At 44.6% G+C, this 22,203-nt stretch overlaps 1 protein-coding gene and 2 long non-coding RNA genes across 6 annotated transcripts; 1 reads left to right on the top strand and 2 right to left on the bottom strand.

Annotated features, from left to right (window-relative positions):
- Positions 1-3,300: 3,300 nt before the first annotated feature.
- On the top strand, positions 3,301-8,241 carry LOC127907474 (uncharacterized). Of its 4 annotated transcripts, XR_008064492.1 has the most exons (5): positions 3,301-3,448; positions 3,712-3,749; positions 3,826-4,433; positions 7,236-7,425; positions 7,539-8,241. It is a non-coding gene; the product is annotated as an uncharacterized LOC127907474 (long non-coding RNA). The 4 variants fall into 4 exon arrangements; XR_008064491.1 differs by lacking the exons at positions 3,301-3,448; positions 3,712-3,749 and having other exon boundaries at positions 3,828-3,901; positions 4,016-4,433; XR_008064490.1 differs by lacking the exons at positions 3,301-3,448; positions 3,712-3,749 and having other exon boundaries at positions 3,882-4,433; positions 7,236-7,387.
- Positions 3,423-8,821, bottom strand: LOC127907475 (uncharacterized). The gene is made up of 3 exons (XR_008064493.1): positions 8,686-8,821; positions 6,977-7,354; positions 3,423-3,497 (listed from the first exon to the last, which is right to left on the bottom strand). It is a non-coding gene; the product is annotated as an uncharacterized LOC127907475 (long non-coding RNA).
- An 8,397-nt stretch (positions 8,822-17,218) lies between these two features.
- Positions 17,219-18,004, bottom strand: LOC127907719 (uncharacterized). Its single transcript, XM_052464300.1, has one exon. The coding sequence runs from the start codon at positions 18,002-18,004 to the stop codon at positions 17,219-17,221; it is 786 nt and encodes a 261-aa protein (XP_052320260.1).
- Positions 18,005-22,203: the final 4,199 nt, after the last annotated feature.

The following is a 22,203-nucleotide window of genomic DNA, read 5'->3' on the forward strand; positions in this document are numbered from 1 at the left end:
ATTAATCAGAGTGGTGTGATGGGGCAGTATTAATGATTAATCAGAGTGGTGTGATGGGGCAGTATTAATGATTAATCAGAGTGGTGTGATGGGGCAGTATTAATGATTAATCAGAGTGGTGTGATGGGGCAGCTAGCTAACAGCATTTCCATGGTACTAGTTGAAGACACTTTGTGGCAGTTGTAGCTTAGAGACATCTTCAAAAAAGAGCAATTTGTTCATATACTTTGCGTCTTTCACCACAGAGGTCAGGGGCATATTTTAGGACCTCCTGAGTTTTCATGACACGACAGAACAGTAAGTCACAGTAAAACATGTTTAACTGTCAGAATCTAGTAAAAATGTCTGTGTCACATGTCTCAGCTGCTCACATTTACTGACCAACGACAATGGAGAACACACCAGTGGTAGCAAAGGCATGCTGGCTCCTCTGTCAAATCAAGTTATATCTACCATAGCTTTGATTAGACTGACCATCATACTTTCAACATCTTAGCTAGACAAGCTGTCATCGTCACGAATCACGTCGACAATGAATCACAATGAATCACAATGAATCACAATGAATCACAATGAATCACAATGAATCACAATGAATCACAATGAATCACAATGAATCACGTCATATGAAGAGGCTAGATGGTACACTGTCCTTCTCTCAGCACATATCAAAGCTGCAGGCTAAAGTTAAATCTAGACTTGGTTTCCTCTATCGTAATCGCTCCTCTTTCACCCCAGCTGCCAAACTAACCCTGATTAAGATGACCATCCTACCCATTCTAGATTACGGAGACGTCATTTATAGATTGGAAGGTAAGGGTGCTCTCGAGCGGCTAGATGTTCTTTACCATTCGGCCATCAGATTTGCCACCAATGCTCCTTATAGGACACATCAATCACTGCACTCTATACTCCTCTGTAAACTGGTCATCTCTGTATACCCGTCGCAAGACCCACTGGTTGATGCTTATTTATAAAACCCTCTTAGGCCTCACTCCCCTCTATCTGAGATATCTACTGCAGCCCTCATCGTCCACATACAACACCCGTTCTGCCAGTCACCTTCTGTTAAAGGTCCCCAGAGCACACACATCCCTGGATCGCTCCTATTTTCAGTTCCCTGCAGCTAGCGACTGGAACAAGCTGCAACAAACACTCAAACGGGACAGTTTTATCTCAATCTCTTCATTCAAAGACTCAATCATGGACACCGATACTGACGGCTGCTTTGCCTTGATGTTTTGTTGTCTCTACCTTCTTGCCCTTTGTGCTGTTGTTCGTGCCCAATAATGTTTGTACCATGTCTTGTGCTGCTACCATGTTGTGTTGCTGCCATATTGTTGTCATGTTGTGTTGCTACCATGTTGTGTTGTCTGTGGAATTGTGCAAGTTCTCCCACTTAAAAAGATGAGAGAGACCTGTAATTTTCATCATAGGTACACTTCAACTATGACAGACAAAATGAGAAAAAAAAATCCAGAAAATCACATTGTAGGATTTTTAATTTATTTATTTGCAAATTATGTTGGAAAATAAGTGTTTTGTCAATGACAAAAGTTTATCTCAATACTTTGTTATATACCCTTTGTTGGCAATGACAGAGGTCAAACGTTTTCTGTAAGTCTTCACAAGGTTTTCACACACTGTTGCTGGTATTTTGGCCCATTCCTCCGTGCAGATCTCCTCTAGAGCAGTGATGTTTTTGGGCTGTTGCTGGGCAACACGGACTTTCAACTCCCTCCAAAGATTTGTTATGGGGTTGAGATCTGGAGTCTGGCTAGGCCACTCCAGGACCTTGAAATACTTCTTACGAAGCCACTCCTTCGTTGCCCGGGTGGTGTGTTTGGGATCATTGTCATGCTGAAAGACCCAGCCACGTTTCATCTTCAATGCCCTTGCTGATGGAAGGAGGTTTTCACTCAAAATCTCACGATTCATGGCCCCATTCATTCTTTCCTTTACACGGATCAGTCATCCTGGTCCCTTTGCAGAAAAACAGCCCCAAAGCATGATGTTTCCACCCCCATGCTTCACAGTTGATTTCTTCAAACCAAGCTGCTTAACTATTGCAGATTCAGTCTTCCCAGCCTGGTGCAGGTCTACATTTTTGTTTCTGGTGTCCTTTGACAGCTCTTTGGTCTTGGCCATAGTGGAGTTTGGAGTGTGACTGTTTGAGGTTGTGGACAGGTGTCTTTTATATTGATAACAAGTTCAAACAGGTGCCATTAATACAGGTAACGAGTGGAGGACAGAGGAGCCTCTTAAAGAAGAAGTTACAGGTCTGTGAGAGCCAGAAATCTTGCTTCTTTGTAGTTGACCAAATACTTATTTTCCACCATAATTTGAAAGAAAATTCTACAATGTGATTTTCTGGATTTTTCCCCTCATATTGTCTGTCATAGTTGAAGTGTACCTATGATGAAAATTACAGGCCTCTCTCATCTTTTTAAGTGGGAGAACTTGCACAATTGGTGGCTGACTAAATACTTTTTTGCCCCACTGTATATGCATAGTCACTACATGTACATACTACCTCAATCAGCCTGACTAACCGGTCCCACTGCTTTTATAGCCTCGCTACTGTATATAGCCTCGCTACTGTATATAGCCTCGCTACTGTATATAGCCCCTCTACTGTATATAGCCTCTACTGTATATAGCCTGTCTTTTTACTGTTGTTATATTTCTTTACCTACCTATTGTTCACCTAATACATTTTTTGTACTATTGGTTAGAGCCTGTAAGTAAGCATTTCACTGTAAGGTCTACCTACACCTGTTGTATTCAGCATTTCACTGTGAGGTCTACTACACCTGTTGTATTCAGCATTTCACTGTAAGGTCTACTACACCTGTTGTATTCAGCATTTCACTGTAAGGTCTACTACACCTGTTGTATTCAGCATTTCACTGTGAGGTCTACTACACCTGTTGTATTCAGCATTTCACTGTGAGGTCTACTACACCTGTTGTATTCAGCATTTCACTGGAAGGTCTACTACACCTGTTGTATTCAGCATTTCACTGTGAGGTCTACTACACCTGTTGTATTCAGCATTTCACTGTGAGGTCTACTACACCTGTTGTATTCAGCATTTCACTGTGAGGTCTACTACACCTGTTGTATTCAGCATTTCACTGTAAGGTCTACTACACCTGTTGTATTCAACATTTCACTGTGAGGTCTACTACACCTGTTGTATTCAGCATTTCACTGTAAGGTCTACTACACCTGTTGTATTCAGCATTTCACTGTGAGGTCTACGACACCTGTTGTATTCAGCATTTCACTGTAAGGTCTACTACACCTGTTGTATTCAGCATTTCACTGTGAGGTCTACTACACCTGTTGTATTCAGCATTTCACTGTGAGGTCTACTACACCTGTTGTATTCAGCATTTCACTGTAAGGTCTACTACACCTGTTGTATTCAGCATTTCACTGTAAGGTCTACTACACCTGTTGTATTCAGCATTTCACTGTGAGGTCTACCACACCTGTTGTATTCAGCATTTCACTGTAAGGTCTACTACACCTGTTGTATTCAGCATTTCACTGTAACGTCTACTACACCTGTTGTATTCGGTATTTCACTGTAAGGTCTACTACACCTGTTGTATTCAGCATTTCACTGTACCGTCTACACCTGTTGTATTCAGCATTTCACTGTAAGGTCTACTACACCTGTTGTATTCAGCATTTCACTGTGAGGTCTACTACACCTGTTGTATTCGGCATTTCACTGTGAGGTCTACTACACCTGTTGTATTCAGCATTTCACTGTGAGGTCTACTACACCTGTTGTATTCAGCATTTCACTGTGAGGTCTACTACACCTGTTGTATTCGGCATTTCACTGTGAGGTCTACTACACCTGTTGTATTCAGCATTTCACTGTAAGGTCTACTACACCTGTTGTATTCAGCATTTCACTGTGAGGTCTACTACACCTGTTGTATTCAGCATTTCACTGTGAGGTCTACTACACCTGTTGTATTCAGCATTTCACTGTGAGGTCTACTACACCTGTTGTATTCAGCATTTCACTGTAAGGTCTACTACACCTGTTGTATTCAGCATTTCACTGTGAGGTCTACTACACCTGTTGTATTCAGCATTTCACTGTGAGGTCTACTACACCTGTTGTATTCAGCATTTCACTGTGAGGTCTACTACACCTGTAGTATTCAGCATTTCACTGTGAGGTCTACTACACCTGTTGTATTCAGCATTTCACTGTGAGGTCTACTACACCTGTAGTATTCAGCATTTCACTGTGAGGTCTACTACACCTGTTGTATTCAGCATTTCACTGTGAGGTCTACTACACCTGTTGTATTCAGCATTTCACTGTGAGGTCTACTACACCTGTTGTATTCAGCATTTCACTGTGAGGTCTACTACACCTGTTGTATTCAGCATTTCACTGTGAGGTCTACGACACCTGTTGTATTCAGCATTTCACTGTAAGGTCTACTACACCTGTTGTATTCAGCATTTCACTGTGAGGTCTACTACACCTGTTGTATTCAGCATTTCACTGTGAGGTCTACTACACCTGTTGTATTCAGCATTTCACTGTAAGGTCTACTACACCTGTTGTATTCAGCATTTCACTGTGAGGTCTACGACACCTGTTGTATTCAGCATTTCACTGTGAGGTCTACTACACCTGTTGTATTCGGCATTTCACTGTAAGGTCTACTACACCTGTTGTATTCGGCATTTCACTGTAAGGTCTACTACACCTGTTGTATTCGGCATTTCACTGTAAGGTCTACTACACCTGTTGTATTCGGCATTTCACTGTAAGGTCTACTACACCTGTTGTATTCGGCATTTCACTGTAAGGTCTACTAAATCAAATCAAATCAAATTTATTTATATAGCCCTTCGTACATCAGCTGATATCTCAAAGTGCTGTACAGAAACCCAGCCTAAAACCCCAAACAGCAAACAATGCAGGTGTAAAAGCACGGTGGCTAGGAAAAACTCCCTAGAAAGGCCAAAACCTAGGAAGAAACCTAGAGAGGAACCGGGCTATGTGGGGTGGCCAGTCCTCTTCTGGCTGTGCCGGGTAGAGATTATAACAGAACATGACCAAGATGTTCAAATGTTCATAAATGACCAGCATGGTCGAATAATAATAAGGCAGAACAGTTGAAACTGGAGCAGCAGCAGTCAGGTGGAATGGGGACAGCAAGGAGCCATCATGTCAGGTAGTCCTGGGGCACTGTCCTAGGGCTCAGGTCCTCCGAGAGAGAGAGAAAGAAAGAGAGAATTAGAGAGAGCATATGTGGGGTGGCCAGTCCTCTTTTGGCTGTGCCGGGTGGAGATTATAACAGAACGTGGCCAAGATGTTCAAATGTTCATAAATGACCAGCATGGTTGAATAATAGTAAGGCAGAACAGTTGAAACTGGAGCAGCAGCATGGCCAGGTGGACTACACCTGTTGTATTCAGCATTTCACTGTAAGGTCTACTACACCTGTTGTATTCAGCATTTCACTGTACTAGGTCTTTCACTACACCTGTTGTATTCAGCATTTCACTGTAAGGTCTACTCACCTGTTGTATTCAGGTCTACTACACCTGTTGTATTCAGCATTTCACTGTGAGGTCTACTACACCTGTTGTATTCAGCATTTCACTGTGAGGTCTACTACACCTGTTGTATTCAGTATTTCACTGTGAGGTCTACTTTTGTACTTTCACTGTAAGGTCTACTACACCTGTTGTATTCAGCATTTCACTGTGAGGTCTACTACACCTTTCAGCATTTCACTGTAAGGTCTACTACACCTGTTGTATTCAGCATTTCACTGTGAGGTCTACTACACCTGTTGTATTCGGCATTTCACTGTAAGGTCTACTACACCTGTTGTATTCAGCATTTCACTGTGAGGTCTACTACACCTGTTGTATTCAGCATTTCACTGTAAGGTCTACTACACCTGTTGTATTCAGCATTTCACTGTGAGGTCTACTACACCTGTTGTATTCAGCATTTCACTGTAAGGTCTACTACACCTGTTGTATTCAGCATTTCACTGTAAGGTCTACTACACCTGTTGTATTCAGCATTTCACTGTGAGGTCTACTACACCTGTTTTATTCAGCATTTCACTGTGAGGTCTACTACACCTGTTGTATTCAGCATTTCACTGTGAGGTCTACTACACCTGTTGTATTCAGCATTTCACTGTAAGGTCTACTACACCTGTTGTATTCAGCATTTCATTGTAAGGTCTCCTACACCTGTTGTATTCAGCATTTCACTGTGAGGTCTACTACACCTGTTGTATTCAGCATTTCACTGTAAGGTCTACTACACCTGTTGTATTCAGCATTTCATTGTAAGGTCTACTACACCTGTTGTATTCATCATTTCACTGTAAGGTCTCCTACATCTGTTGTATTCAGCATTTCACTGTGAGGTCTACTACACCTGTTGTATTCAACATTTCACTGTAAGGTCTACTACACCTGTTGTATTCAGCATTTCACTGTAAGGTCTCCTACACCTGTTGTATTCAGCATTTCACTGTGAGGTCTACTACACCTGTTGTATTCATCATTTCACTGTACCGTCTACACCTGTTGTATTCAGCATTTCACTGTAAGGTCTACTACACCTGTTGTATTCAGCATTTCACTGTGAGGTCTACTACACCTGTTGTATTCAGCATTTCACTGTGAGGTCTACTCACCTGTTGTATTCAACATTTCACTGTAAGGTCTACTACACCTGTTGTATTCAGCATTTCACTGTAAGGTCTCCTACACCTGTTGTATTCAGCATTTCACTGTAACGTCTACTACACCTGTTGTATTTGGAATTTCACTGTAAGGTCTACTACACCTGTTGTATTCAGCATTTCACTGTAACGTCTACTACACCTGTTGTATTTGGAATTTCACTGTAAGGTCTACTACACCTGTTGTATTCAGCATTTCACTGTAAGGTCTACTACACCTGTTGTATTCAGCATTTCACTGTAAGGTCTACCTACACCTGTTGTATTCAGCATTTCACTGTAAGGTCTACCTACACCTGTTGTATTCAGCATTTCACTGTAAGGTCTACCTACACCTGTTGTATTCAGCATTTCACTGTAAGGTCTACCTACACCTGTTGTATTCAGCATTTCACTGTAAGGTCTACTACACCTGTTGTATTCAGCATTTCACTGTAAGGTCTACTACACCTGTTGTATTCAGCATTTCACTGTAAGGTCTACTACACCTGTTGTATTCAGCATTTCACTGTAAGGTCTACTACACCTGTTGTATTCAGCATTTCACTGTAAGGTCTACTACACCTGTTGTATTCGGCATTTCACTGTGAGGTCTACTACACCTGTTGTATTCAGCATTTCACTGTAAGGTCTACTACACCTGTTGTATTCAGCATTTCACTGTAAGGTCTCCACACCTGTTGTATTCAGCATTTCACTGTAAGGTCTACTACACCTGTTGTATTCAGCATTTCACTGTAACGTCTACTACACCTGTTGTATTCGGTATTTCACTGTAAGGTCTACTACACCTGTTGTATTCGGCATTTCACTGTGAGGTCTACTACACCTGTTGTATTCAGCATTTCACTGTGAGGTCTACTACACCTGTTGTATTCAGCATTTCACTGTAAGGTCTACTACACCTGTTGTATTCAGCATTTCACTGTAAGGTCTACTACACCTGTTGTATTCAGCATTTCACTGTAAGGTCTACTACACCTGTTGTATTCAGCATTTCACTGTGAGGTCTACTACACCTGTTGTATTCAGCATTTCACTGTGAGGTCTACTACACCTGTTGTATTCAGCATTTCACTGTAAGGTCTACTACACCTGTTGTATTCAGCATTTCACTGTAAGGTCTACTACACCTGTTGTATTCAGCATTTCACTGTAAGGTCTACTACACCTGTTGTATTCAGCATTTCACTGTAAGGTCTACTACACCTGTTGTATTCGGCATTTCACTGTAAGGTCTACTACACCTGTTTTATTCAGCATTTCACTGTGAGGTCTACTACACCTGTTGTATTCAGCATTTCACTGTGAGGTCTACTACACCTGTTGTATTCAGCATTTCACTGTAAGGTCTACTACACCTGTTGTATTCAGCATTTCACTGTAAGGTCTACTACACCTGTTGTATTCAGCATTTCACTGTAAGGTCTACTACACCTGTTGTATTCAGCATTTCACTGTAAGGTCTACTACACCTGTTGTATTCAGGCATTTCACTGTACCGTCTACACCTGTTGTATTCAGCATTTCACTGTAAGGTCTACTACACCTGTTGTATTCAGCATTTCACTGTAAGGTCTACTACACCTGTTGTATTTGGAATTTCACTGTAAGGTCTACTACACCTGTTGTATTCAGCATTTCACTGTAAGGTCTACTACACCTGTTGTATTTGGAATTTCACTGTAAGGTCTACTACACCTGTTGTATTCAGCATTTCACTGTAAGGTCTACCTACACCTGTTGTATTCAGCATTTCACTGTAAGGTCTACTACACCTGTTGTATTCAGCATTTCACTGTAAGGTCTACTACACCTGTTGTATTCAGCATTTCACTGTAAGGTCTACCTACACCTGTTGTATTCAGCATTTCACTGTAAGGTCTACCTACACCTGTTGTATTCAGCATTTCACTGTAAGGTCTACCTACACCTGTTGTATTCAGCATTTCACTGTAAGGTCTACTACACCTGTTGTATTCAGCATTTCACTGTAAGGTCTACTACACCTGTTGTATTCAGCATTTCACTGTAAGGTCTACTACACCTGTTGTATTCAGCATTTCACTGTAAGGTCTACCTACACCTGTTGTATTCAGCATTTCACTGTAAGGTCTACCTACACCTGTTGTATTCAGCATTTCACTGTAAGGTCTACCTACACCTGTTGTATTCAGCATTTCACTGTAAGGTCTACTACACCTGTTGTATTCAGCATTTCACTGTAAGGTCTACTACACCTGTTGTATTCAGCATTTCACTGTAAGGTCTACCTACACATACTGTATTCAGCATTTCACTGTAAGGTCTACTACACCTGTTGTATTCGGCATTTCACTGTAAGGTCTACTACACCTGTTGTATTCAGCATTTCACTGTACCGTCTACACCTGTTGTATTTGGAATTTCACTGTAAGGTCTACTACACCTGTTGTATTCAGCATTTCACTGTAAGGTCTACTACACCTGTTGTATTCAGCATTTCACTGTAAGGTCTACTACACCTGTTGAATTCAGCATTTCACTGTAAGGTCTACTACACCTGTTGTATTCAGCATTTCACTGTAAGGTCTACTACACCTGTTGTATTCAGCATTTCACTGTAAGGTCTACTACACCTGTTGTATTTGGAATTTCACTGTAAGGTCTACTACACCTGTTGTATTCAGCATTTCACTGTGAGGTCTACTACACCTGTTGTATTCAGCATTTCACTGTAAGGTCTACTACACCTGTTGTATTCAGCATTTCACTGTACCGTCTACACCTGTTCTATTCGGCATTTCACTGTAAGGTCTACTACACCTGTTGTATTCTGCGCAGGTGACAAATAAACTTTGATTTGATTTGAACTCATACTCCGCCCCTCCCATGCTCTGCCCCTCATACTCCGCCCCTCATACTCCGCCCCTCCCATGCTCCAACATGCCTATCTTATGACAACACTGGCAGACCACGGTTGACCATCTCCCTGACCAACATGGCTGACCTTTATAACATCTTAAGAATGTTCACGTCCATTCTAGGATTACAGTAACTATGATAAATATATACATTTAAAACAACTGCTGAAAATGTTTAGTGTTTGATAGCTTTCTATTCCAGCTATTACAATGAGCAGTCCTTCCCATGCCACCTTCAATTGGATGGGTGCTGTAGAACGATGCCTACTGACCATTATAAATCCCCTCTAAACTGTTATCTTTTATCTGCTATGCTTTATCTTGGCCAGGTCGCAATTGTAAATGAGAACTTGTTCTCAACTTGCCTACCTGGTTAAATAAAGGTGAAATAAAAATAAATAAAAAAAATAAACTGCAGCAGAGCTGAAAATACGTAAATAATTTTACCTTTATCTAACTAGGCTAGTCCGTTAAGAACTCCTTCTTATTTACAACCCCGGATAACGCTGGGCCAATTGTGTGCCGCCCTACGGGACTCCCAATCACGGCCGGGTGTGATGCAGATGGATTAGAACCAGGGACTGCAGTGACGCCTCTTGCACTGAGATGCTGTGCCTTAGACCACTGCGACACTCGGGAGCCCGGGTGTTCCGGAGCGCTTGATATCCTGCGGTATTAATACATCCGACAAGCACCAGACTCATTACTGAGCTTGTTTTTGCAGGTCTTTGCCCTCGAGACTCCCTTGTGTTTGACATAGCAAACTTTCTCCACCATGTGACGCCATCCCCTGGCGACAGACAGGATGCCCCTGAGAGAAGAGGAGGATGAGAGGAGGAAAGGCTTGCGGGAGGATGATGAGCCCAAACACTGTTCTGCTCCGCTGTCCTGGGCTGGGAATATTTCATCTAATTTCACCCAGCATGAACTGGGCTGCTACAGTCTGCGGGGAAGGAGAGGAGGAAAACCGTTGAACCAACTAATAATTTGAACGATGAAGAAGTTCCCTCAGCCTACTCCCCCCAGTGAGTTTTAGTAGCTGGAACCAGGCTGTTTCTCTGCAAACCTACTGGAAGACTTCACGGGGAATGTTTTTTAATATCCATATTATGCGTCCTTCACTGCACTTTAACTTTCTAAAGACCTGCTGCTCTGATCACTAAAAATAAGTATTGAAGCCATGGGCTCTGTGACGTCTGCCTTGACCAGACGGACCAGACACGCATTGGTCAAAGTTGGTTCAGAACCCGAGCACGAGACTGACCGGAACCTCTCCGCACCGAAGTCTGACCACGGGAGGAAGAGGAGCGTGCTCCTCAACGTCTCCTCCTCGAACCAGATCGGACGGCAGAGCACGAGACAGTCGCTGTCAGAGGAGCTGAACGCGCCAGATGCTGGTGGCGGAAGAGTGGGGACTTCACAGAGCGCTCTGGAGCCCCCTGGTAACGGGCTCAACGGTGAGTTTTCAGTTCAACTTTCTTTGATTTTAAATTACATTCAGTAACGGTGCGTGGGGTAAATCACTGGGGAAAACAAGCCATCATTTTTTCTACATATTACAACCTGTGTGTTGTGATAATTTCGTTGTTTGCTTCTATAGCCTGTTAATTCATATGCCTTGTAACCGTGATATATAAAACAATTATTGATTTAGAACCACGGAGAGTTACTGCAAGTCACAAAGAAAACAGGAGCTGCCTCCACTATTCCAGCACCATTTACACTTCAACACTTCAACATCATCTAAAACACATCTGCTTAGTCTGATACAGTGACAACTGAAAGATACCAAAAACGATTTAGTCCAATCAAAGTAAGCTAAATATGCTGTCCATGGTACTGATTACTGTGTGTGTACATAAGTATAAAATACACGTTGACACATCCTACTTGTAGACACACCCCGATGCCATCCTCATCTTTCATGTTGTCTAAACGGTCTATGACTCTGTCATACAGTACAACCTTTCAGTTTTGTTGTCCTAAGCTACCTGGCTAAAATCCTTGCTCACTAACCTAACTTTCTTTCATGGAAAACAATTAGCCAGCTAGTTAACATTAGCATACTACATATGCCCCAGACCAGGGGCATAATGTATGAATTATCAGTTGGATCTGAATCACCAGTATAATCATTGTGGAGAACATATGAAGGACCTGTTGCACAACATTCTGCTCAGGTGTTTTTATTTTTTACCTTTATTTAACCAGGCAAGTCAGTTAAGATCAAATTCTGATTTTCAATGACGGCCTGGGAATAGTGGGTTAACTGCCTGTTCAGGGGCAGAACGACAGATTTGTACCTTGTCAGCTCAGGGGTTTGAACTTGCAACCTTCAGGTTGCTAGTCCACCGCTCTAACCACTAGGCTACGCTGTAAGGAAAACAGGTTTGCTACCAACACCTGCACCGAACATTTTAGACAGGTAATTTATGATATACAGAGACAGAGGGGCGTGGTTTATGACATACAGAGACAGAGGGGCGTGGTTTATGACATACAGAGACAAAGGGGCGTGGTTTATGACATACAGAGACAGAGGGGTGTGGTTTATGACATACAGAGATAGAGGGGCGTGGTTTATGACATACAGAGACAGAGGGGCGTGGTTTATGACAGAGTCAGACAGAGGAGCGTGGTTTATGACATACAGAGACAGAGGGGCGTGGTTTATGACATACAGAGACAGAGGGGCGTGGTTTATGACATACAGAGACAGAGGGGCGTGGTTTATGACATACAGAGACAGAGGGGCGTGGTTTATGACAGAGTCAGACAGAGGGGCGTGGTTTATGACAGAGTCAGACAGAGGGGCGTGGTTTATGACAGAGTCAGACAGAGGAGCGTGGTTTATGACATACAGAGACAGAGGGGCGTGGTTTATGACATACAGAGTCAGACAGAGGGGCGTGGTTTATGACATACAGAGACAGAGGGGCGTGGTTTATGACAGAGTCAGACAGAGGGGCGTGGTTTATGACATACAGAGACAGAGGGGCGTGGTTTATGACAGAGTCAGACAGAGGGGCGTGGTTTATGACATACAGAGACAGAGGGGCGTGGTTTATGACATACAGAGTCAGACAGAGGAGCGTGGTTTATGACATACAGAGACAGAGGGGCGTGGTTTATGACATACAGAGACAGAGGGGCGTGGTTTATGACAGAGTCAGACAGAGGGGTGTGGTTTATGACAGAGTCAGACAGAGGGGCGTGGTTTATGACAGAGTCAGACAGAGGGGCGTGGTTTATGACAGAGTCAGACAGAGGGGTGTGGTTTATGACATACAGAGACAGAGGGGCGTGGTTTATGACATACAGAGACAAAGGGGCGTGGTTTATGACATACAGAGACAGAGGGGCGTGGTTTATGACATACAGAGACAGAGGGGCGTGGTTTATGACATACAGAGACAGAGGGGCGTGGTTTATGACATACAGAGACAGAGGGGCGTGGTTTATGACATACAGAGACAGAGGGGCGTGGTTTATGACAGAGTCAGACAGAGGGGCGTGGTTTATGACATACAGAGACAGAGGGGCGTGGTTTATGACATACAGAGTCAGACAGAGGGGCGTGGTTTATGACATACAGAGACAGAGGGGCGTGGTTTATGACAGAGTCAGACAGAGGAGCGTGGTTTATGACATACAGAGACAGAGGGGCGTGGTTTATGACATACAGAGACAGAGGGGCGTGGTTTATGACATACAGAGACAGAGGGGCGTGGTTTATGACATACAGAGACAGAGGGGCGTGGTTTATGACATACAGAGACAGAGGGGCGTGGTTTATGACATACAGAGACAGAGGGGCGTGGTTTATGACATACAGAGACAGAGGGGTGTGGTTTATGACATACAGAGTCAGACAGAGGAGCGTGGTTTATGACATACAGAGACAGAGGGGCGTGGTTTATGACATACAGAGACAGAGGGGCGTGGTTTATGACAGAGTCAGACAGAGGGGTGTGGTTTATGACAGAGTCAGACAGAGGGGCGTGGTTTATGACAGAGTCAGACAGAGGGGCGTGGTTTATGACAGAGTCAGACAGAGGAGCGTGGTTTATGACATACAGAGACAGAGGGGCGTGGTTTATGACATACAGAGACAGAGGGGCGTGGTTTATGACAGAGTCAGACAGAGGGGTGTGGTTTATGACAGAGTCAGACAGAGGGGCGTGGTTTATGACAGAGTCAGACAGAGGGGCGTGGTTTATGACAGAGTCAGACAGAGGGGCGTGGTTTATGAAAGAGTCAGATAGAGGGGCGTGGTTTATGACAGAGTCAGACAGAGGGGCGTGGTTTATGACAGAGTCAGAGGGGCGTGGTTTATGACAGAGTCAGACAGAAGGGCGTGGTTTATGACAGAGTCAGACAGAGGGGCGTGGTTTATGACAGAGTCAGACAGAGGGGCGTGGTTTATGACAGAGTCAGACAGAGGGGCGTGGTTTATCACAGAGTCAGACAGAGGGCGTGGTTTATCACAGAGTCAGACAGAGGGGCGTGGTTTATGACAGAGTCAGACAGAGGGGCGTGGTTTATGACAGAGTCAGACAGAGGGGCGTGGTTTATGACAGAGTCAGACAGAGGGGCGTGGTTTATGACAGAGTCAGACAGAGGGGCGTGGTTTATGACATACAGAGACAGAGGGGCGTGGTTTATGACAGAGTCAGACAGAGGGGCGTGGTTTATGACAGAGTCAGACAGAGGGGCGTGGTTTATGACAGAGTCAGACAGAGGGGCGTGGTTTATGACAGAGTCAGACAGAGGGGCGTGGTTTATGACATACAGAGACAGAGGGGCGTGGTTTATGACAGAGTCAGACAGAGGGGCGTGGTTTATGACAGAGTCAGACAGAGGGGCGTGGTTTATGACAGAGTCAGACAGAGGGGCGTGGTTTATGACAGAGTCAGACAGAGGGGCGTGGTTTATGACAGAGTCAGACAGAGGGGCGTGGTTTATGACAGAGTCAGACAGAGGGGCGTGGTTTATGACATACAGAGACAGAGGGGCGTGGTTTATGACAGAGTCAGACAGAGGGGCGTGGTTTATGACAGAGTCAGACAGAGGGGCGTGGTTTATGACATACAGAGACAGAGGGGCGTGGTTTATGACAGAGTCAGACAGAGGGGCGTGGTTTATGACAGAGTCAGACAGAGGGGCGTGGTTTATGACAGAGTCAGACAGAGGGGCGTGGTTTATGACAGAGTCAGACAGAGGGGCGTGGTTTATGACAGAGTCAGACAGAGGGGCGTGGTTTATGACATACAGAGACAGAGGGGCGTGGTTTATGACAGAGTCAGACAGAGGTGCGTGGTTTTTGACAGAGTCAGACAGAGGGCGTGGTTTATGACAGAGTCAGACAGAGGGGCGTGGTTTATGACAGAGTCAGACAGAGGGGCGTGGTTTATGACAGACTCAGACAGAGGGGCGTGGTTTATGATGCTCTCTCTGGATATACAGGTTCAGCCTCTTGGGAATTGAAGGAAAATTATGAAACAGAGAGAAGACAGATACATAATTTTACTTGTTTTTTGTAATTTTTGTATTTTGGGGGGGGAAGCCTGGTTTCCTTTTGCTTCCATGAATAGACGACACTGAGAGCATTTAAAACCAAGGACACACTTCAAAAAGACGATAAAAAGTTAAACTAGCTGCCGACTATTTGCGCTTGATAGATACAGATATAATATAACATGATCTCAGTCTGACAGATCTCTCATGTTGGTCTCTCAGATCTCTCATATCTCTCATGTTGGACTCTCAGATCTCTCATGTTGGACTCTCAGATCTCTCATGTTGGTCTCTCAGATCTCTCATGTTGGTCTCTCAGATCTCTCATGTTGGTCTCTCAGATCTCTCATGTTGGTCTCTCAGATCTCTCATGTTGGTCTCTCAGATCTCTCATGTTGGACTCTCAGATCTCTCATGTTGGTCTCTCAGATCTCTCATGTTGGTCTCTCATGTTGGTCTCTCAGATCTCTCATGTTGGTCTCTCAGATCTCTCATGTTGGTCTCATGTTGGACTCTCAGATCTCTCATGTTGGACTCTCAGATCTCTCATGTTGGTCTCTCAGATCTCTCATGTTGGACTCTCAGATCTCTCATGTTGGTCTCTCAGATCTCTCATGTTGGTCTCTCAGATCTCTCATGTTGGTCTCTCAAGTCTCTCATGTTGGTCTCTCAGATCTCTCATGTTGGTCTCTCAGATCTCTCATGTTGGTCTCTCAGATCTCTCATGTTGGTCTCTCAGATCTCTCATGTTGGTCTCTCAGATCTCTCATGTTGGACTCTCAGATCTCTCATGTTGGTCTCTCAGATCTCTCATGTTGGTCTCTCAGATCTCTCATGTTGGTCTCTCAGATCTCTCATGTTGGACTCTCAGATCTCTCATGTTGGTCTCTCATGTTGGACTCTCAGATCTCTCATGTTGGACTCTCAGTCTAACAGATCTCTCATGTCTATTGGTCTGCTAATAAGTGATGACCTAATGGTTTTCCTTTCAATCTGGCCCTGATGAGAAGAGAGAAAACTGATGTGGGAGGTTTTCTTCTGCACTGTTTAACCAGTAGACGTGGAGGATGGAGTGTTGCCTTGTTAATGTCCAAAAGCGTAATTCCAGTCACATGCTCCTTTTCCATTTCCCCTGAAAACCAGATGCATCCCTGCACTGTTCTCTGTATACTACAGACATAGAGACCCTGTATACTGTTGCTTGTCTGTGGAATAATGTTCATTGAATTCATCCACAACATGAATGGGCAGATAGAGTCCTTTGAAGATGGATATCAATGGTGCATGTCTGTCCAACTACCAAAGCCTCTGTTTGATGTGGCAGTATCTGGTCTGAAATAAACACAACTACCAAAGCCTCTGTTTGATGTGGCACATTTCCATACAGTTGGTTGGTTCTCCTCAGTCTCCTGCTTTCTCTTTCTACATACCTCTGTCTCTCTCTACCTCCCTGGTGAGAGAGGGGAAGGGTTGTCCCTGGTTGGCTCCTAAAATACCCTCTGCTGTGTTGTAACGATGACTACGTGACGATGAGACAACCAAGTGAGTTTCCTCTCAACTTCCTGGGAACCTCTCACCTGTAGTCCCCCCCCACCCCCCACCCCCGGGACTCACCTCCACTCACAATATTGACCTGAGGGAGGACATTCACAGAACCTCCTGTGAGTCTACATCACATGTCCATTAGGAGGAGAGTCATGACGCAGTGACTCTAATGTTGTATACAACAACACAGTTATTAAAAGTCACACAATGTAGGATACAACCGTATTACAACTGTAGCAGGCCAGTCCTTCTCCTGGACGTACGCTGGGTGTTCAGGCTTCTGCTCTAGCCCAGCCTAAACCATATGAGAGACAGCAGGAAAGACGTGTTTTAATGAAAACATCAGTTGATCAGTGTCTTATGACAACAAACATTTGTGTCTTAATAAATCATTTCCAGTCCAGAATATTATTATTATGTGTGAAGTCCAGATGTAGTCATTTAAAGGACACTACAGGGTTCTGTGTCTGGGAGGGGAAAGGACAGAACAGGGTATCAGTTGAGGTGGGGTGGTTTGAGGTGGGGTGGTTTGAGGTGGGTTGGTTTGAGGTGGGGTGATTTAAGGTGAGTTGGTTTGAGGTGGGGTGGTTTGAGGTGAGTTGGTTTGAGGTGGGTTGGTTTGAGGTGGGTTGGTTTGAGGTGGGTTGGTTTGAGGTGGGTTGGTTTGAGGTGGGGTGGTTTGAGGTGGGTTGGTTTGAGGTGGGTTGGTTTGAGGTGGGTTGGTTTGAGGTGAGTTGGTTTGAGGTGAGTTGGTTTGAGGTGGGGTGGTTTGAGTTGGTTTGGTTTGATGTGGTTTGGTATAATGTGGGTTGGTTTGAGGTGGTTTGGTTTGAGGTGAGTTGGTTTGAGGTGGGTTGGTTTGAGGTGGTTTGGTTTGAGGTGAGTTGGTTTGAGGTGAGTTGGTTTGAGGTGAGTTGGTTTGAGTTTTGGTTTTAGGTGGTTTTGTTTGAGGTGGGGTGGTTTGAGGTGGTTTGGTATGATGTGGGTTGGTTTGAGGTGGTTTGGTTTGAGGTGAGTTGGTTTGAGGTGGGTTAGTTTGAGTTGAGTTGGTTTGAGGTGGTTTGGTTTGAGGTGGTTTGGTTTGAGGTGGGTTAGTTTGAGGTGGGTTAGTTTGAGTTTAGTTGGTTTGAGGTGGTTTGGTATGATGTGGGTTGGTTTGAGGTGGTTTGGTTTGAGGTGAGTTGGTTTGAGGTGGGTTGGTTTGAGTTTTTGAGTTGAGTTGGTTTGAGGTGGTTTGGTTTGAGGTGGTTTGGTTTGAGGTGGTTTGGTTTGAGGTGGCATGGTTTGAGGTGGTTTGGTTTGAGGTGGTTTGGTTTGTTGGTTTGGTTTGAGGTGGTTTGGTTTGAGGTGGTTTGGTTTGAGGTGGTTTGGTTTGAGGTGGGTTAGTCTGAGGTGGGTTGGTTTGAGGTGGGTTGGTTTGAGGTGGGTTAGTTTGAGTTGAGTTGGTTTGAGGTGGTTTGGTTTGAGGTGGTTTGGTTTGAGGTGGTTTGGTTTGAGGTGGCATGGTTTGATGTGGTTTGGTTTGAGGTGGTTTGGTTTGAGGTGGTTTGGTTTGAGGTGGTTTGGTTTGAGGTGGCATGGTTTGAGGTGGCATGGTTTGAAGTGGCTTGGTATGATGTGGGTTGGTTTGAGGTGGTTGGTTTGAGGTTTTGGTTTGAGGTGGTTTGGTTTGAGGTGGTTTGGTTTGAGGTGGTTTGGTTTGAGGTGGTTTGGTTTGAGGTGGTTTGGTTTGAGGTGGGTTAGTTTGAGGTGGTTTGGTTTGAGGTGGTTTGGTTTGAGGTGGTTTGGTTTGAGGTGGTTTGGTTTGAGGTTTTGGTTTGAGGTGGTTTTTGAGGTGAGTTGGTTTGAGGTGGTTTGGTTTGAGGTGGTTTGGTTTGAGGTGGTTTGGTTTGAGTGGTTTGGTTTGAGGTGGCATGGTTTGAGGTGGCATGGTTTGAAGTGGTTTGGATGTGGGTTGGTTTGAGGTGGGTTGGTTTGAGGTGGTTTGGTTTGAGGTGGTTTGGTTTGAGGTGGTTGGTTTGAGGTGGTTTGGTTTGAGGTGGTTTGGTTTGAGGTGGTTTGGTTTGAGGTGGTTTGGTTTGAGGTGGTTTGGTTGAGGTGGTTTGGTTTGAGGGTTTGGTTGATGTGTTTTTGAGGTGGTTTGGTTTGAGGTGGTTTGGTTTGAGGTGGTTTGGTTTGAAGTTTGAGGTGGTTTGGTTTGAAGTGGTTTGGTTTGAGGTGGTTTGGTTTGAAGTTTTGGTTGATGTGGGTTGGTTTGAGGTGGTTTGGTTTGAGGTGGTTTGGTTTGAGGTGGTTTGGTTTGAAGTGGTTTGGTATGATGGTTTTTGAGGTGGTTTGGTTTGAGGTGGTTTGGTTTGAGGTGGTTTGGTTTGAGGTGGTTTGGTTTGAGGTGGTTTGGTTTGAGGTGGGTTAGTTTGAGGTGGTTTGGTTTGGTGGTTTGGTTTGAGGTGGTTTGGTTTGAGGTGGTTTGGTTTGAGGTGGTTTGGTTTGAGGTGGTTTTTGAGGTGGTTGGTTTGAGGTTTGAGGTGGGGTTTGGTTTTGAGGTGGTTTGGTTTGGTTTTGGTTTGAGGTGGTTTGGTTTGGTTTGGTTTGAGTGGTTTGGTATGATGTGGTTGGTTTGAGGTGGGTTGGTTTGAGTGGTTTGGTTTGAGGTGGTTTGGTTTGAGGTGGTTTGGTTTGAGGTGGTTTGGTTTGAGGTGGTTTGGTTTGAGGTGGTTTGGTTTGAGGTGGTTTGGTTTGAGGTGGTTTGGATTGAGGTGGTTTGGTTTGAAGTGGTTTGATGATGTGGGTTGGTTTGAGGTGGTTTGGTTTGAGGTGGTTTGGTTTGAGGTGGTTTGGTTTGAAGTGGTTTGGTTTGAGGTGGTTTGGTTTGAAGTGGTTTGGTTTGAGGTGGTTTGGTTTGGTTTTGGTATGATGTGGGTTGGTTTGAGGTGGTTTGGTTTGAGGTGGTTTGGTTTGGTTTTGAAGTGGTTTGGTATGATGTGGTTTTGAGGTGGTTTGGTTTGGTGGTTTGGTTTGAGGTGGTTTGGTTTGAGGTGGGGTTTGGTGGTTGATGATGGGGTTGGTTTGAGGTGGTTTGGTTTGAGGTGGTTTGGTTTGAGGTGGTTTGGTTTGAGTGGTTTGGTTTGAGGTGGTTTGGTTTGAAGTGGTTTGGTTTGAGGTGGTTTGGTTTGAAGTGGTTTGATGAAGTGGTTTGGTTTGAGGTGGTTTGGTTTGAAGTGGTTTGGTATGATGTGGTTTTTGAGGTGGTTTGGTTTGAAGTGGTTTGGTATGATGTGGGTTGGTTTGAGGTGGTTTGGTTTGAGGTGGTTTGGTTTGAGGTGGTTTGGTTTGAAGTGGTTTGGTTTGAGGTGGTTTGGTTTGAAGTGGTTTGGTTTGATGTGGGTTGGTTTGAGGTGGTTTGGTTTGAAGTGGTTTGGTTTGAAGTGGTTTGGTATGATGTGGGTTGGTTTGAAGTGGTTTGGTTTGAGGTGGTTTGGTTTGAGGTGGTTTGGTTTGAGGTGGTTTGGTTTGAGGTGGTTTGGTTTGAAGTGGTTTGGTATGATGTGGGTTGGTTTGAGTGGTTTGGTTTGAAGTGGTTTAGTTTGAGGTGGGGTGGTTTGAAGTGGGTTAGTTTGAGGTGGGGTGGTTTGAGGTGGGTTAGTTTGAGGTGGGGTGGTTTGAGGTGGGTTAGTTTGAGGTGAGGTGGTTTGAGGTGGGGTGGTTTGAGGTGGGTTAGTTTGAGGTGGGGTGGTTTGAGGTGGGGTGGTTTGAGGTGGGGTGGTTTGAGGTGGGTTAGTTTGAGGTGGGTTAGTTTGAGGTGGGTTAGTTTGAGGTGGGGTGGTTTGAGGTGGGTTAGTTTGAGGTGGGGTGGTTTGAGGTGGGTTAGTTTGAGGTGAGGTGGTTTGAGGTGGGGTGGTTTGAGGTGGGTTAGTTTGAGGTGGGGTGGTTTGAGGTGGGTTAGTTTGAGGTGAGGTGGTTTGAGGTGGGGTGGTTTGAGGTGAGGTGGTTTGAGGTGAGGTGGTTTGAGGTGAGGTGGTTTGAGGTGAGGTGGTTTGAAGTGGGGTGGTTTGAGGTGGTTTGGTTTGAGGTGGGGTGGTTTGAAGTGGTTTGGTTTGAGGTGGGGTGGTTTGAAGTGGTTTGGTTTGAGGTGGTTTGGTTTGAAGTGGTTTGGTATGATGTGGGTTGGTTTGAGGTGGTTTGGTTTGAAGTGGTTTGGTATGATGTGGGTTGGTTTGAGGTGGTTTGGTTTGAGGTGGTTTGGTTTGAGGTGGTTTGGTTTGAGGTGGTTTGGTTTGAAGTGGTTTGGTTTGAGGTGGTTTGGTTTGAAGTGGTTTGGTTTGATGTGGGTTGGTTTGAGGTGGTTTGGTTTGAGGTGGGTTGGTTTGAGGTGGTTTGGTTTGAGGTGGGGTGGTTTGAGGTGGTTTGGTTTGAGGTGGTTTGGTTTGAGGTGGTTTGGTTTGAGGTGGTTTGGTTTGAGGTGGTTTGGTTTGAGGTGGTTTGGTTTGAGGTGGTTTGGTTTGAGGTGGGGTGGTTTGAGGTGGTTTGGTTTGAGGTGGTTTGGTTTGAGGTGGTTTGAGGTGGTTTGGTTTGAAGTGGTTTAGTTTGAGGTGGGGTGATTTGAGGTGGGTTAGTTTGAGGTGGGGTGGTTTGAGGTGGGTTAGTTTGAGGTGGGGTGGTTTGAGGTGGGTTAGTTTGAGGTGAGGTGGTTTGAGGTGGGGTGGTTTGAGGTGGGTTAGTTTGAGGTGGGGTGGTTTGAGGTGGGTTAGTTTGAGGTGGGTTAGTTTGAGGTGGGTTAGTTTGAGGTGGGGTGGTTTGAGGTGGGTTAGTTTGAGGTGGGGTGGTTTGAGGTGGGGTGGTTTGAGGTGGGGTGGTTTGAGGTGGGGTGGTTTGAGGTGAGGTGGTTTGAGGTGAGGTGGTTTGAGGTGGGGTGGTTTGAGGTGGGGTGGTTTGAGGTGGGGTGGTTTGAGGTGGGGTGGTTTGAGGTGGGGTGGTTTGAGGTGGGGTGGTTTGAGGTGGGGTGGTTTGAAGTGGGGTGGTTTGAGGTGGGTGTGTCTAGGAGATGGTATCAGTGTCAATGTATAATTTCAAGGTTAGCCACACGGAGTGAAACTAGCTGAAGATATCCCTAACCCTTTAAACCTGTAATGGTGGAGATATCCCTAACCCTTTAAACCTGTAATGGTGAAGATATCCCTAACCCTTTAAACCTGTAATGGTGGAGATATCCCTAACCCTTTAAACCTGTAATGGTGGAGATATCCCTAACCCTTTAAACCTGTAATGGTGAAGATATCCCTAACCCTTTAAACCTGTAATGGTGAGGATATCCCTAACCCTTTAAACCTGTAATGGTGAAGATATCCCTAACCCTTTAAACCTGTAATGGTGAAGAAATCCCTAACCCTTTAAACCTGTAGTGGTGAGGATATCCCTAACCCTTTAAACCTGTAATGGTGGAGATATCCCTAACCCTTTAAACCTGTAATGGTGAGGATATC

Source organism: Oncorhynchus keta, chromosome 15, assembly GCF_023373465.1.
Source record: "Oncorhynchus keta strain PuntledgeMale-10-30-2019 chromosome 15, Oket_V2, whole genome shotgun sequence".
NCBI lineage: Eukaryota > Metazoa > Chordata > Actinopteri > Salmoniformes > Salmonidae > Oncorhynchus > Oncorhynchus keta.